This window comes from Prosopis cineraria, unplaced genomic scaffold, assembly GCF_029017545.1.
Source record: "Prosopis cineraria cultivar Desert tree isolate PC_DT_omini unplaced genomic scaffold, ASM2901754v1 PC14, whole genome shotgun sequence".
NCBI classification, from domain to species: domain Eukaryota; kingdom Viridiplantae; phylum Streptophyta; class Magnoliopsida; order Fabales; family Fabaceae; genus Prosopis; species Prosopis cineraria.
In genome coordinates this window covers 2,546,101-2,560,800 of record NW_026555345.1, presented here as the reverse complement: position 1 = coordinate 2,560,800, position 14,700 = coordinate 2,546,101, and the positions used below count along the sequence as shown (strand labels likewise).

Sequence of the window (14,700 nt, the reverse complement as noted above, 5' to 3'; positions counted from 1 at the left end):
TAAAGTTAAAAATTTATTAATTTTTAAGACAGAGTTAATAAATTTTAAAAATATTTTTAATATTAATGAAATGTATTGAAAATAATTTATGAATAAAATTAAAAGAATATTATTTTTTGCGAGAATCCTGAAAAGGAAGTAAATGAACAATAAATATTCGAGCTAAGTAACGCTCTAGTTTCTGGTCCCTTCCTAAAGTAGTTATCGTTTCTCGATTTTTTTAAATTTTTTGTTTGACTTTGGGTTACTTACAATATAACAACCAAATTAATACATATAAAATCTCTTTCTCCTCAATGTACACGCACACACTCTTTCCCATTTTATTTTGGGTTGTCCATTCTCTTTTAGTAACCTCATTCCACCTACACTACATAACAACCCTGACTTGCTTGTCTCTATCTCCCCAGTTCTCTATATGGTTATATCTACACTTGATTACGATCCATCTTCACACTCACACGATAAGAACAGTAAGTGAAAACACGATAAAAACAAGATATTTAAAGTAATTATAATTTTAAATCATTGAAATATAGAGAGAATTTAAAATTATAAAATAATTGTAATAAAAGATAGATTTGAATTTAAATAAAATTAAATTTTTTTAATTTTTGTATATCTAAATAAAAAATTTAGACTGAATACAAATTTAAATTCAAATTTTCATTAATCTAAACGCTCCATTAAAATTAAATATTGTTGATTCCTAAAAATAGGGTAACCTTTTTATTGTGTTTGAAAAATATGGAGTGCATGACGCTTGAACCAACCAAGTATATAGCATGAATGTGTGAGTGTGTATCATGTATATTCAATATAAGATGAAGAAATTATACATTGTAAAATAAATCCATATGAGTTACAAATGAAAATAAAAAGGCTTTTCATGGAAAAAAAAATAGAAAATATGAGACCAGCCTGCCCTGCCTTTACCTGACCTGGGCTAGACAAATTTAAAAAAAAAAAAAAAGAAACCCAAAAGAAAAGAAAAGAAACAAATGGGATTTTTGGGAGCACTGGAAAAGCGCACTTCAAATCAATTGAATGTTATTGGGTACGGCCCAAAACTGGAGTATCAAGTGGTCCTAATGTTACAGGATTACTATTGGGCCTAGATTGTGGGCCAAACCTAAGTACAAGACACATTTCAGCCCAGCATTACCCCTAATGGGGTTTATTGCTCTTATGCTCAGAGTTTTTCACCCACAGGGTCTTCATGGTCTGACATTAAGCGCAATGTTAGCTTAATTTATCATTCTTTCGTGGGAGTTCGCAATATTGAAATACATTTTTAATGTTATAAATGTACAATGTAGTTAACTAATTTTCGAAAGTTAAAAAATTGAGTAAGTTTATTAAACGTGAGAGATAAAGTGAAAAAAAAAATCTTGAAATTAATTAGACCAATTTAGAAAAAGAAATATAAAACGAGGGACATAATATTAAGGTCTTACATCAGAACCAAAACAAATCCCTCAGCTAAATCTTGCTTTCAAGACAGGATGGAGTGGATCATATGGTAACATCTAAATGATCTGGTTTAGTAAATGAATCAGTACATGCTAAGAAGATCAGAACAACTTATATATTTAAAAAAATAATAAAAAGGTTAATATACAAATCTATCTCCAAAATTTTCGCGCAGTGCAATTGGCATCTTGAAATATGTTTTAGACACAATGTTACCCTAATGTTTTTCAAAATGGTACATTGTTATCCTAAATTAACAGAAGGGCTTAAAGGCAAATTAAATTAACAATGATGATGATGATGAGAATGGGGACGCATGCAAGATGGAAATGATTTTACTGTTTGGTGGTGGGATTCCATTCCAAAAGCAATCACAATCAAGAGAGTCTGTCTTACTCTTCCCATTCAACTCCGATTCATGATTTGCACAATTCTCTATTTTGTCTCCTTAATATCCCATGCCTTCTTCTTCGTCTTGTTAGTGCCAACAATAACAACACTTCGTCCTCATTGCTCACCATGATCTTTTGTCCCTCTTCATAAATAAGCACATAAAAAGAAAATCAAACCCATCAATGACAAATATACATACATACATACATACATACATATATATATATATATATATATCATACAAAATTTAATCATGTGCTTGAGAATTTGTTTAAGACTTCAATGGGAAGAGTCTTGCCCTTCCTTTTTGAGTGGCTGGTATTGAGTAGATGTCGAGACAATTCAGTGATTGGGGGCGGGAAGTCCACCGCTTCGCAGATTTTGTATTCGAGACGATTAACTAATTTCCTTTTTAAGGAGGGATTTTATGACAATTTTCTAAAAGATTAATTTGATTATTTGGCTCGTTGCTCAACGTATAGTTATAAAACTGAAAAATTATAGTAGCGTATGTCATATTCCCAGAGAGAGAAAAAAGAAAGGTGAACAATTACAGATACTACCATTTATTGGATTTCAGGTTTGTGAGAATCTCCATGGAAATTAACGATCTCCTTCAAGGCATCAAACTTTCCGTGGTCAAGTTTCATAAAGCACAAAGCTTCATCAATCTTCAGTCACAAAGGAATCAAAAATCTCGTCAGCCAAGCAAGAATCAAACTTCCACCACTCCTTATGGGTGTGGACACGAACACCCACGAAAAGATACCCAAATGGATAAAACATTAATAACATTACATAATATATTCAATGACATTACAAGCTTGAAACCATTCTAATAGATCAAAAAAATAATAAAATTTCTTACTGTTCATAACAATGAATATTATAATTCATGGCCCACATTTCATATAATAAATGAAAAATGCATGTAAATTACATATATAAAAAATACATTTCCATATATCATTTATATGAATTTTTAGTATTAAATATTTATTTTATTTTTGTAAAAAATATTTTTAACAATTAGAAATATCTAATGAAAATGTCAAATTTTAACAGAATAATAAAAAATATATATCTCCAATTTTATATCGTTAGTAAAAGATATTATCATTTGAAGATACCAATTTTGTGACAACTATCTAATGAGAGAGAGAGAGAGAGATTATCAATAATTAAAATTAGAATATAGTGGAATTATAAATAAAAGGCATCTCTCTAGCTTGCTGCCTTTTTTTTTAATTTATCCAACAAATAGGATATTATTAAGTAGTAAGAAGTATCTTCACTGTTTAATATTATGAAGTATTTTTAATTGGATCAAACCTCAATGAATTCGTTAATTGTCTTTAAAATTAGACACTATTTTTATGTTTATTTTTATTTAATAAGGTATCTTAATTTAAAAAAATCTCATTAATTACACTCCTAATTAAGGTTTTTTTAGAAAATTTTTATTAATTATATTTTAAAAGATTCAAAATATCATATATTTTTTAATATTTTACTTTTAAAAATGCATTATATTTTTTAATGAAGGGAGTATGTTTTTGAAAATAAATTCAAGAGTGTATTTTTATCTTCTATTAGTTAAAATTTTAAATTATCCCTCTTTATTATACATGTTGAACAAAATGAAAAAAAATGTTGATGTCTTCAAGAAAAATATCGCTAAAAGCAGAAAAAGAGAGCGTAACTTTTTTAACGAGGCACTTAGGATTCTTCATTCTTTGGAATTGACCGAATCAAACGTGAAATGTTTCTTTTATTGTGCGTTGAAACACGAAAAGATCCTCCCAAGTCATGACCCATGAGGCTTCAAAATTCCATTATGCTATCATTACTTCCAATGGAAGCAGATTTAAGAGAATCTTATGCCCCTATTTTATTTGACCACTTTTAGCTTTATCCAATATTTAAATCCATTTTAATAGTGACCCAACCAAACATCTCCTCCAATTTACCATTTTGCCCCTCACTTCCCTCCAGAGTCTTCCATGACGGTCCATCGCTAATTTGTTTATGTTGACGTGTGTTATGGTCAGCTTAAGCAGACGTTTTGCTGTCGCCTAACAATTATTAATTATTATATATATTAGGTCAATTATTGTTAATCTATCTCACCTGCATCTCAATCCCTTCAAGATCTTGTTTTGCTCCTATTTTGACCATTCTCTCTTTTTAACTTCACATTTATATGCTAAATCTATTTACTAATTAAACTATCAACTTAATCTTGACTCCCACATTTTATAATATCACTTTCATTGAACAAATAATTCATCAATCACATGGCCATTTTTCAAATGTACCAAATATATAACTTATCAATCTTATAAATACCATTAAAATACTATTGGCATATCGTCTGCTTTGATATAATTGATTCAATTTGATTATTCATGGTTTTTCTAAGGCTTAAACAAAGTTTTTTTAAATTTTTATTTTTATTAAAAATTAAACTTATCCTTTATAAATTTAAAATAAACAATGTTATTGGTTTTTTTTTCAAATGATTCTGTCTGTCTGTTTTGTTTTATCTTAGATTCAACCAAAATACTTAGTAATCAATTGAATTGAATATTAAATCTAAATAAGAATTGCATGAAATGAATAACTGATCAATTGCGAGACACAAGAACATGATTAAAAATTAAAGATAGAACTGTTTAATCTTTGACTTGAGAGATTATTAAAAACACTTAAAAAATCAAAGAATACAAAAATATAAAAGAAACATATTCAATATAACTTCCTTTCTAAATCATCAGATGGTCAACAGAAAATCTAAATTAGTAAAAGTCTGAATAGCAAAATGAAGTCTAGAATATGGGAAACTTGCCTAAAAATCTCTCACCAATAAATTTATTACTCTAAAGCATGTAGAATCTATGGAAGGACCAAGGTTTTTGGGTGTCAATATTTAGAGTCCTTTGGTGTCAATATATGGGAATATTAAAGGATCAAGATCTTTTGGTGTCAATAATTAAGAACATTAAATTTTTCCGTAAAAGAAAATGTGCATCAACAAAAGATATCTGCATATCATGGAAGATGTATTGCACCCAATGACACATTCCATCTTGTGATAGAGCTTTGCACCTAATAGGAGAATATTGTATATCATGAAAGAATCTTACATATGGATGCAGAAAAAGTACACCAATGAAAGATATTTGTATATGATTGTATGTGACAAAATATGCAACATCATGATAATATTTTGCATCTAATAGTAGCTTCCTCATATATATGGAAGAAGCATGCACATGTAAGAGAGTGTTGCATAAGATGAAATAATATTTTTCATAATATTGATTATACATATTTAAATGTATCTTCAATTTTTAGAACATCATTCATAGATATTTATAATTTTAATTTTCAAATACAACTAGATTCTCTTTTCCCGTGATAATAGTTATGAATATTTGAATATGTCTTTAATTTTTATGAAAATGCATATGAATATATTAAAAATGTATATCCCTAAAAGATTAAGTATAGGCATTCTAGTAATCTACTTATTAATTTTTATTCTTCTAAAAAATCTCAGTCCTTACACAAATTCTAGATCCCTTATAAAAATAAATAAATTCACTTGTAAGGGATTTTGGGGAAATTTTTTCAATTAATTTTGCTCACAAATTTCGTATTTACCTTATAATATTTGCTTAGAAAATTGTGAATTTCATGGACGATGTAGGAATATGGTACCGTTAGTGAATAAAGCAAGTAAAGGTGGGCATTTTGAGAAACTGAAGTGAGAGGTATTGAATTTCTCTTGACGGATTTTTTTATTATTTATTCATTTATAGTCAGAAAGGTGCGGATTCTTATTTCTTCCAATGGAAGCATCCGACAAAGGCAATACAGACGCGGGAAATGGGGGCGATCCAATTGAAATAACAGGTTTTAGATAAGAAATAATAAAAATAAAAATGCACAACGCCAGCGAACATAAGAATAATAAGATGAATATTTATTATTTAATGATAAAATAATAATGCAAAAGATGATTCGGTGAACAGGACCCCGAACCGCAGGCGCCAGGCGCGTAGAGAATCTTAATTCTATACGGACGAAAATGCAAGGAATCTAACGGTTGTTAAGGCTTGTCTTTTTGGGTTAGTAAAATAATAATAAAAAATTAAAAAAGCATCTTTTATTATGTTCTCGGTTCTCCCTCGGTGTTTGAGAAGTAGATTTGAGATGGGATTTGTTGCACTCTTATTAGAAAATTCATAATCCCTTTTTTTTAAAATATAAAATATTTTTAATTAAATTTTACCTTTTAATGAAATAATTACTATCTTCAAATTAATTTCATCTTTTTATATTTATTTTTATTAAATACTCTATAATAAATATAAAGTTATTCATCAATAGGGACATTTTAAAAAAATATAATAATTATATCTTAAAAGATTAAAAATATTTTATAATTTTTAACATTTAAGTCATTAAAAAATATCTTATATTTTTTAATAGAATGAGTAATTGTTAATGCCTATAATTTTATAAAAATTTGTTTCTAATTAATGTAATTTTTTTTCAATGTTTTTATTTTTTTATATAAACTAAAAAAACTGAAATTATAGAAACTTGAGTAATAAATATTATCCAATCATGCTGCAATTATGAGAATTGAATATACTGAAGAAAATTACAGGAATTAAAAATAAAATGCAATAAAATTATGAAAACTGATAATTGTATTTTTCTTCTTCTTCTTATTATAATTTTTTTTAACACAATATATTTTGAGTATTAATAATTAATGAGATTATAGTTATATATTACCGCAATATTGCATACTAACTAAAAATATTTGTGCACAAATTTTTTTTTTCCATCTCCGTGACGGTGAGTTTAGAGACGTGACCAAATATCCAAAGGGTCCCACTTCATTATATCTTTTCAGCAGTACAACTCCCACTTTGACAACCCCAAACCGCCAAACGTTACTTGGAACAAAAATATATTATAAAATTCGAGGTATTTTGTGGAGTAGTTTTTGTAGATATGTTGACATTTTTTTTTTGAGCAAAATATGTTGACATTTTTTTATACGAGGATTTTACATAGAAAGCAAATTGAAAATTATGAGAGAAAAAAAAGTAGACTCTACCATGGGAGTATTTGATTCAACTAGTTTTGGAAATTGAAGTAACTCATCTTAAAATCTTAAATTTAAATATTAAAATATATCTTTAAGTTAAATAAATATGCCACCTGCATAATTGAAATATTCATAAGACTACAGTTAGTAATAATAATTACATAAAGTGAGGGTTTAGATTAATCCAGATGGATGATGCTAATGTCTTAGGTTTTTTGGGATATCGTGTGATAAAAAAAAAATCTTATTAATTTTAGAACCTAGATGAAGTATGTAATTGTACTGAAGTTGACCTATATTAGGAATTTAGGATTATATGTGTGTGATTTTAATTTGACCGATGGACGTTGAATTTGGTGATCTCCATTTGGCTATTATGGAGATAAAGATTATGAGATATATATATATATATATATATGTATGTGTGTATGTATGTATAGTGGTGAGATATGAGGGGAGGAAAGTTGGTTGGATACACACAAGATTTAAAAAAGCGTCAAATGTTGAAATAGGAAGAGGCTTTCGTTCTTTGAAAGCGCATATAATCCTAATCCTTGAAAAAAAGCAGCCATCTCCATTTACTTTTCTTACTTATATTCATATCTTTTGGAGAAAAAATGTTTGCATTGAAACTTGTCAATTCGTCTAAATGAATTAATGAAGAGCTAGTTTATAGCATCCTAACAGAGTGCGTGTTTTGAAAACAAACATCTTGTCTGTCACAATAATTTGAAAATATATTTTTATAAGTACTTCTAAAATTATAAGATTATTTGTCTTTCATTTACCTGATTTTTTATGAAAAAAAAACTAGAAAAATATCAATTCAAGTCCTTCTATTTTTAAATTGTAATCATGTTTTGTTTATAGTGTTTATTGTTTATTTTCATGATTTTCCATTCCTTTTCGTTTGTTTCATGTAAAATGTTAGTCCTTATATTTTAAAAACACTTAGAAGGACCATGAGATAACCAAAACAATGTTAATTCTGTCGATATGGACTTAAGATGATCAAACACACTAGATGATTGAAAAAAATATGCCAACATAAAAAAAATTATACATTTATCTAATTACAAGTTTGGTTTTATTTAAAAAAATCAGGAGGGGCATCATATAAGCAAAAGGGCATTGAACCTTAGCAAAATTAATGTTGTTTGAACTAACTCAGGGTCCTTTTGAATATTTTTCAAAATAAAGAAACTAATTTTCTAAACAGATCAAACGAAAGGGATAAAAATCATAAAAATGAATTATAAAGATTAAAAACAAAACATGATTAAAATACAAGGAGGTCAAATGATATTTTAAAAAAAAATAAATGATACATCATCTTTAAAAAAATACAAAGTATTTTTTAAAATATTAGTATTAACAAATATAAAATATTTTTAATATTTTAAAGGGTAATTATTATGTTCTTGTGTCTATAATAAATCAATCATTTTATATTTATCTTAAAATAAAATATCATATTAAATAAAAATAAATATAAAAAATAATATTAAATTAAAAAATAAATAATTATTTTATTAGAGACGAATGTCAGTTAAAAATACCATGAACGGACGGAGTGTTCATTTACAACGCGTTTGGGAATCTCTGCCTCTCTGGTAACATGGTTCCACCTCGGTGGCCTCCTAACCTACTTTTCGAAAACCACACCCCTCTTTCTTTTCTTTATTCAGGTCCACTTTATTAACTTTCTGATGAAATGGTTTGGTTCATAAGTCATTAAATTAATAATAATTATATTTAAAATTTTATTAATTTTTATTTTTTATATTTTTATTATATTAATATTAATCAAATTGATAAAAATAATTTATAAATAAAATTAGAAAGAATGTAGTTTGTAAAAGTTATTATTATTCGACTCTACTCTTCCTTGACTGTCACGCTGTCGCACTAGTGTATAGCATGAAGTACGTAACGTATTCAAATATAAGAGGTTGTTCAAACTTCAGTCAACAAACCATGCTCTGATTTTAAGACAAGTAAATTAATCGGTCCATCCCAATTTTTTTTTTTTTTTTTCAGGCTGAGGGGTAAGTGGTAACTATTTTATTGGTTAAACACCATGGCTTGTGTATATGGCAAGTAAAACACGTTTTCATAAAATAATAAAGAACTTTGGTAAAAAAATAAAATAATAAAGAACGAAAAAAAGTACGTTGGGTTAGATTTGGAACTCTTTCCATCAGCAGCACATGGCTATGACATTTTAAAAAGCACTGGCAATGGATCAAGATTAACCAAGAATAATTGTCATTTAAAATATAATATTCTAATAGTATAAACTTGCACACATTATCGTTGTATAAGTATCTTTACACATTAATTCACCACCCGTATGTATTTCAATTACCAGAAATTAAGATATAATGTCTTTTTATTAATTTATCTTTAATTTTTTGACCTGTAAATTGATCTTTAATTTCGGGAACTAGAAACTTGAACACAACAAAGTCATAAGGAAGAGTATTCTATTTAAATTATTGAAAAAGAAAAGTAAAAAATAGACCTAAATAAAATCTAAAAAAAATTAAGTTATAACAAATTAAATGGCAAGTTTTTTTTATAAAAAAAAAAACAACAACATTATATCTTGAAGAGTATTTCCTGGATGCCTAAATATAAGTTCTAATTTTCACCTTCCTTCAGTCCCTAAATATCAAGTCCCAATACAAAAGTCTAAGTATTATTAATATTTGTTTCCAGAAATACCCACTCTAATTCTAATTATAACTGATAATTGTTTCTAGGCACTTGAGATTTTAAAATATTGTAACATTTAATGAAGGGGTAAAAAAAAAATTTAGTACCTCCTAAATTTGTATAGTTTTTGATATTTTTTATTGCTTCCAAATATCCTCACTTATTCAAAGCACAACTGGATGTTTTAATATATCTTTTAGTACATATTCAAATATTAATTTATTATATTATAAGGATTAATTTCTTTCACTCAACTGAACTCAAATCTTAAATTATAATTTTTAATATTAGAACTTACTTCTTCTATTTTTATTTGTAAGAGAAAAAAATTACATTACACAATTTAAAAAAATAGTTAATTATATTAGTCGTGTCTACAAATAAAAGAATTAAACTACAATACCTTTATTAATCTTGTTAATCAAATTTTTATTAATTATTTTTTATGATTATAAATGATAAAATTATGAGGGCTAATTTAAAAAGTTTACAATAAATACATATTAAAAGTATAATTTTATTTATATAAAATAAATTAAAAATGTTAGTTTTTTGAGTTTTTCTATAAATAAAAACGGAGGGCGTATGTTTTGAGGGACGATAAAGTGCTGATCAAATCTAAGAGAAGAATACTTGCATAAGGGGACAAGAGGTAGATAATTTCAGCAACCCTTAAAATTGGAGTACACGTGTCAAAGAGATGTTATTTTGGGGAAGGAGGGATGGGAGTCCCGGGACATTTCACTGAGTCAGTCCGGTCCAAGACAAACCGGTTGGCGGGCGTCACATGATAGATTAAATACGCGACGACGCGAAAGTGACTTTCTCAAAACACCCGTCTTAGCTGGGCAATGCTCTTCTCACTACCACCGCCACTACCCTGATCCTCTTTCTTCTGCAGAATCTCCGTGTTTGAAAATTCGATATTTCTTTTCCAATCCCTCTTACAATTTCACTTTTTCTTTTTCGTTCCCTCTTTTCCATCTTCTTTCTTTTCACATAAGTCTATTTATCCTCCGATCGCGTTCTCATCAATTAATTTATGGTTCTACCATACCATTTATTCCTCTACCTATATATTCGTTATTTTATTGCATCTCTTCACTGTTCGCTTTCTGTCCTTTGCATTTTCGCTTCATTTTCCCCATAGAATCTCCAGCTGCTAAGCTTACCGTTAGGAGATCTGAACTTGGGTGGGAAGGATCTGAAAATGGGTTCGGTTCCTCCAGAACTGAGCTTGGATTTGAGACCCACTTTTGTTCCCAAGACGATCAGTGATTTCCTCTATGAGGTTTCCTCGATCGGCAACGCTGCTGACAAGTTGTCGAGGTTCGATGAGTTTCTCAAGAGATTGGAGGAGGAAATGAAGAAGATCGACGCTTTTAAGCGAGAGCTTCCTCTCTGCATGCTCCTCCTAAACGATGGTTGGTCCTGATTTTCTCTTTCACCTCTGAATTTGATTCTCTTTGGATTGATCTCTGGCTGTTTGATGGTTGTTCTGTTTCCGGTGGTTCTATTACTTGGTTCCCTTGTTATGATGATCCAAGCTTATGTATCGTTTTCATGTATGTCTCTGCAGCAATCTTGACTCTGAAGGAGGAATCAGCAAAACTCAGGATGCCTACTTCTCGGCCAGTGCTGGAGGAATTTATTCCCTTGACAAGAGAATGTGATCAGAAAAAGGATAATAAGAAAGAAAACGGATGCAGAGATAAGAAGAATTGGATGAGTTCTGTTCAGCTTTGGAATACCAGTATTCATCCCGCTACTAACCATGCTTATGAGCAAAGGCAACACTATGAATTAGAAAACAAGGTAAAATAATTTAAGGAAGAATTCCTTGGATATTAAATTTAGTATTGTCATTAGTTCGAATATTAGAATCATCTCAGTGAGGTTGTTTTGTTTTCTCCTTGATCATAGCAGAAATGCGAAGAGGAAGGGCAATCTGTTCCTGAGGTCCCATTCCAATCTGGTAGAAACGGCGATAATGGATGCAGAGCGTTCTTTCCCTTTTCAGCCTACCCTAGCAACCCTGCGACGCCAGTGGCAACTAGGGAAGAGAAGGAAGACTCCATTAATGGGCTTTCTCTTCTGACTCCTGGTACCAAAAATTTGAAGGAAGGTTCTGGTTCAAGTGGATCAGGAAGTAGCTCTAGCAGAGCAGTTTCCTCCTCTACTCCCAGTTCACAGCCAATTATACCCACAGGTCATCTGCAGCCACAGAAGCAAGTTGCCCGGAAACAGAGGAGGTGCTGGTCGCCTGAATTGCACCGACGATTTGTCAATGCATTACAGCAACTTGGAGGTTCTCTAGGTTAGAAATTGAAACTTCACAAAAATTTCTATTATTCTGTTAGTATTCTGCTATAGCAAGGGAAAGGATCAAGGTTTCACTATGTTGAATTGAAACCATCGAATATCTTGTTCAGTATAGGGTTTCATAGTATTCTTAGTTTCTAATGGTGGGACATTATCGTTTACTGAATGAGTGAATGAAGATAAATGTGCTTACTAGTATTGAAATTGTGTGGATGCTGGATTCTGAATGTTCTATACTGTGACTTGGATAGCTTTAGGGATAGGCCAAAGAGTGAAAGGCAGATGGTAAACATTTTATATTGCAAATCATCTCCCAATCTGAAATTTCAAAACACAAATTCGACAGCTGTTAGTACTTTTTGTTTTAGTTCCTTGTATTTAATTAACATCTCTGGGTTTCTTTAATGCAGCGGCAACCCCTAAACAAATAAGAGAACTCATGCAGGTTGATAGCCTGACCAATGATGAAGTGAAGAGTCATTTACAAGTGAGTTAATGGTGTTCTAGTTCTCCTTGTTGCTTGTTTGGTTTCCAGGAATTGATGATATATTAGCAATTCTTGGTTTGGCATGTCTGATAAAGTTTGTATTCTAAGATTTACAAGTCTATTGAAGTTTGATGTGGAGACATGATATGGTTACTCGTTTTTGCAGAAATATCGACTTCACACTCGAAGAACACCAGCTACCACGGCTGCGCCTGCTAATCAATCTGTAGTTCTTGGAGGTTTGTGGATGTCCCAAGATCAACACAATGAATCCTCCAAGGCTAGCAGTTCAGGGTCTGGTTCTCCTCAAGGTCCCCTCCAGTTAGCAGGATCTGGTGGAGGGATGTCTCGAACTGAAGGCGACAGCATGGAAGATGATGAAGAGGAAAAATCTGAGAGCTTTAGCTGGAAAAGTCATATTCACAAACCTCGAAAAGATGTATAGATACTCTCCACCATGGATTTTGCAGATAAAAATATACGTGGGAGGAGTTTTACAACTACATAAGTATAATACATCATACTTATAAAGAAAAAAGGATCTACGGATAGAGGCTATTGAAATTTTTGCAGGACTAGCTTTCCTTCTATTTATCCAACTTGAGTTTTATCATGAGAACTCCAAAATAAAATTCCTTCATGCCATTTTCCCCATGTATCATCAAGTTCTTTCATTTCTTGGTCCACTGTTTTAGATCAGATGCTCAGTAAGTCGCCCAATTTTTGGAACTATGGATGTTTCATTAATTTCAAGGAAACGAGGTTGCGCTCTTGAATGCAGATTCATAATTTGTTTGGCACTCGTTGGCTAGATTTGCAGGATTTTCTTTTCAAATCTTCAGATTTGGTGACTGTTGTGGAAGATTTGCACTGTGATATTCTCTTCCTTGAAATTATATCTAGTCTTTATCTTGTCTCTAAGATACCCGTTCAATAGTGGTCTGTCTTTAATTAGAAAGGATCATCCACCTGAAAACCATTTTATCTTCATTCTACAGGCTCCTCCAAACATTGCACTATGTAGCATTTCGGTGGAATTACAAGCTAAAAGAACATAATCCCGACTTAACACCAAAAGTAAGACTGATGATTCAAAAAGCGAAGCCCATCAAACTTTTCCAGTCAACCAATCAACTTAACCAGACAGCTTTGAGCCTGCTCTAAAAGTTTAATAAGTCAAGAGGACAAATCTCCTAGCTTTTACCCTTTTACCTAACCTTGGCCGCATCCCGCTTCCCCCCCCTAAAAAAAACAAGAACAATAATCAACCCTCAATCCTTCTTGTTTATCTGGGTTGAAGACAAAAGAGTCACTTTCAGATGCAAAATAATAGAGGAGAATCTTGCAGACAAGATATAAGGACGGAGCCCACTGCGATATCCCGCGTTTTAATTATGGTATATAGAACGTTGGGTGAAAACGATGGAACCTCTCTCATCATTATCATCTTCTTCACTTTCTCTATCAGGTTCTCTCCATCATAAATTAAAATCACCAATTCAGATTCCAAAATCTTTTGGAAATATTCTGAGACTTGGAATGGTATTAATGCGGAGAATAGAATATCATGCAGGAATAGAAATCACATGGCAGATAAACTAAAATATAAGGGGTGTGGTCCCAGATAGAGAGAGAAAGTATTCATAAGAAAGATTCTTTGAAAGAACAGAGCCAAGCGATGCTTATCCATGCTGATATGTATAAAGAAAGAGAGGATTTCGTATTAAAAGAAGAAAACGCAATCTCAGAGGGCTCTACACACAGCGAGATACATGTAAATTGCCAAAAAGTGGATCAATACCAACCATTTGATATTCGAATTTATTCCTTTACCTAACTCATGGTTATCTTCACTTGCTCTCCAATCTATGTGTCAAGTCGCTTGAGCTTTCCATGTTTTTGATAGGAACTTTTCATTAACCTTCCATGTAAGGAAACAAGTTTGTTTCTGTGGGTTTGTTCATTCAACCTAATGCTGTTCTTTTTTTTGTCATGGTTAATAATATATGAAGAATATGGTATGTTTGCCTAGATTTCTTTTTCATTCAAAATATTCTTTCCACTGAATTGAAGATATACATATGTTATTATTGCCTCCAAATTAAACTCACACAAACTTTCCTTCGGATAGCAATTAAATTACACAATCGTCTCCTTTATTTAATTTTTCTTTTCTTTT

The 14,700-nt window shown here is 30.4% G+C and overlaps 1 protein-coding gene across 2 annotated transcripts; it reads left to right on the top strand.

Annotated features, from left to right (window-relative positions):
• The first annotated feature begins 10,529 nt into the window (after positions 1-10,529).
• LOC129293953 (transcription factor HHO5-like) lies at positions 10,530-13,437 on the top strand. Of its 2 annotated transcripts, none has more exons than XM_054932102.1 (5): positions 10,530-11,136; positions 11,292-11,527; positions 11,636-12,029; positions 12,445-12,521; positions 12,688-13,437. In XM_054932102.1, exons 1-5 carry the CDS (start codon positions 10,923-10,925, stop codon positions 12,964-12,966), a joined length of 1,200 nt encoding a protein of 399 aa, XP_054788077.1. In that variant the 5' UTR covers positions 10,530-10,922; the 3' UTR covers positions 12,967-13,437. The 2 variants fall into 2 exon arrangements, with proteins under 2 accessions (XP_054788077.1, XP_054788078.1); XM_054932103.1 differs by having other exon boundaries at positions 10,531-11,136; positions 11,639-12,029.
• Positions 13,438-14,700: the final 1,263 nt, after the last annotated feature.

Coding starts and splice junctions, on each gene's coding strand:
- LOC129293953 (XM_054932102.1), top strand. CDS start 10,923: ATGGGTTCGGTTCCTCCAGAACTGAGCTTGGATTTGAGACCCACTTTT. Junction 11,137..11,291: donor CATGCTCCTCCTAAACGATG/GTTGGTCCTGAT, acceptor ATGTCTCTGCAG/CAATCTTGACTCTGAAGGAG. Junction 12,030..12,444: donor GCAACTTGGAGGTTCTCTAG/GTTAGAAATTGA, acceptor TCTTTAATGCAG/CGGCAACCCCTAAACAAATA.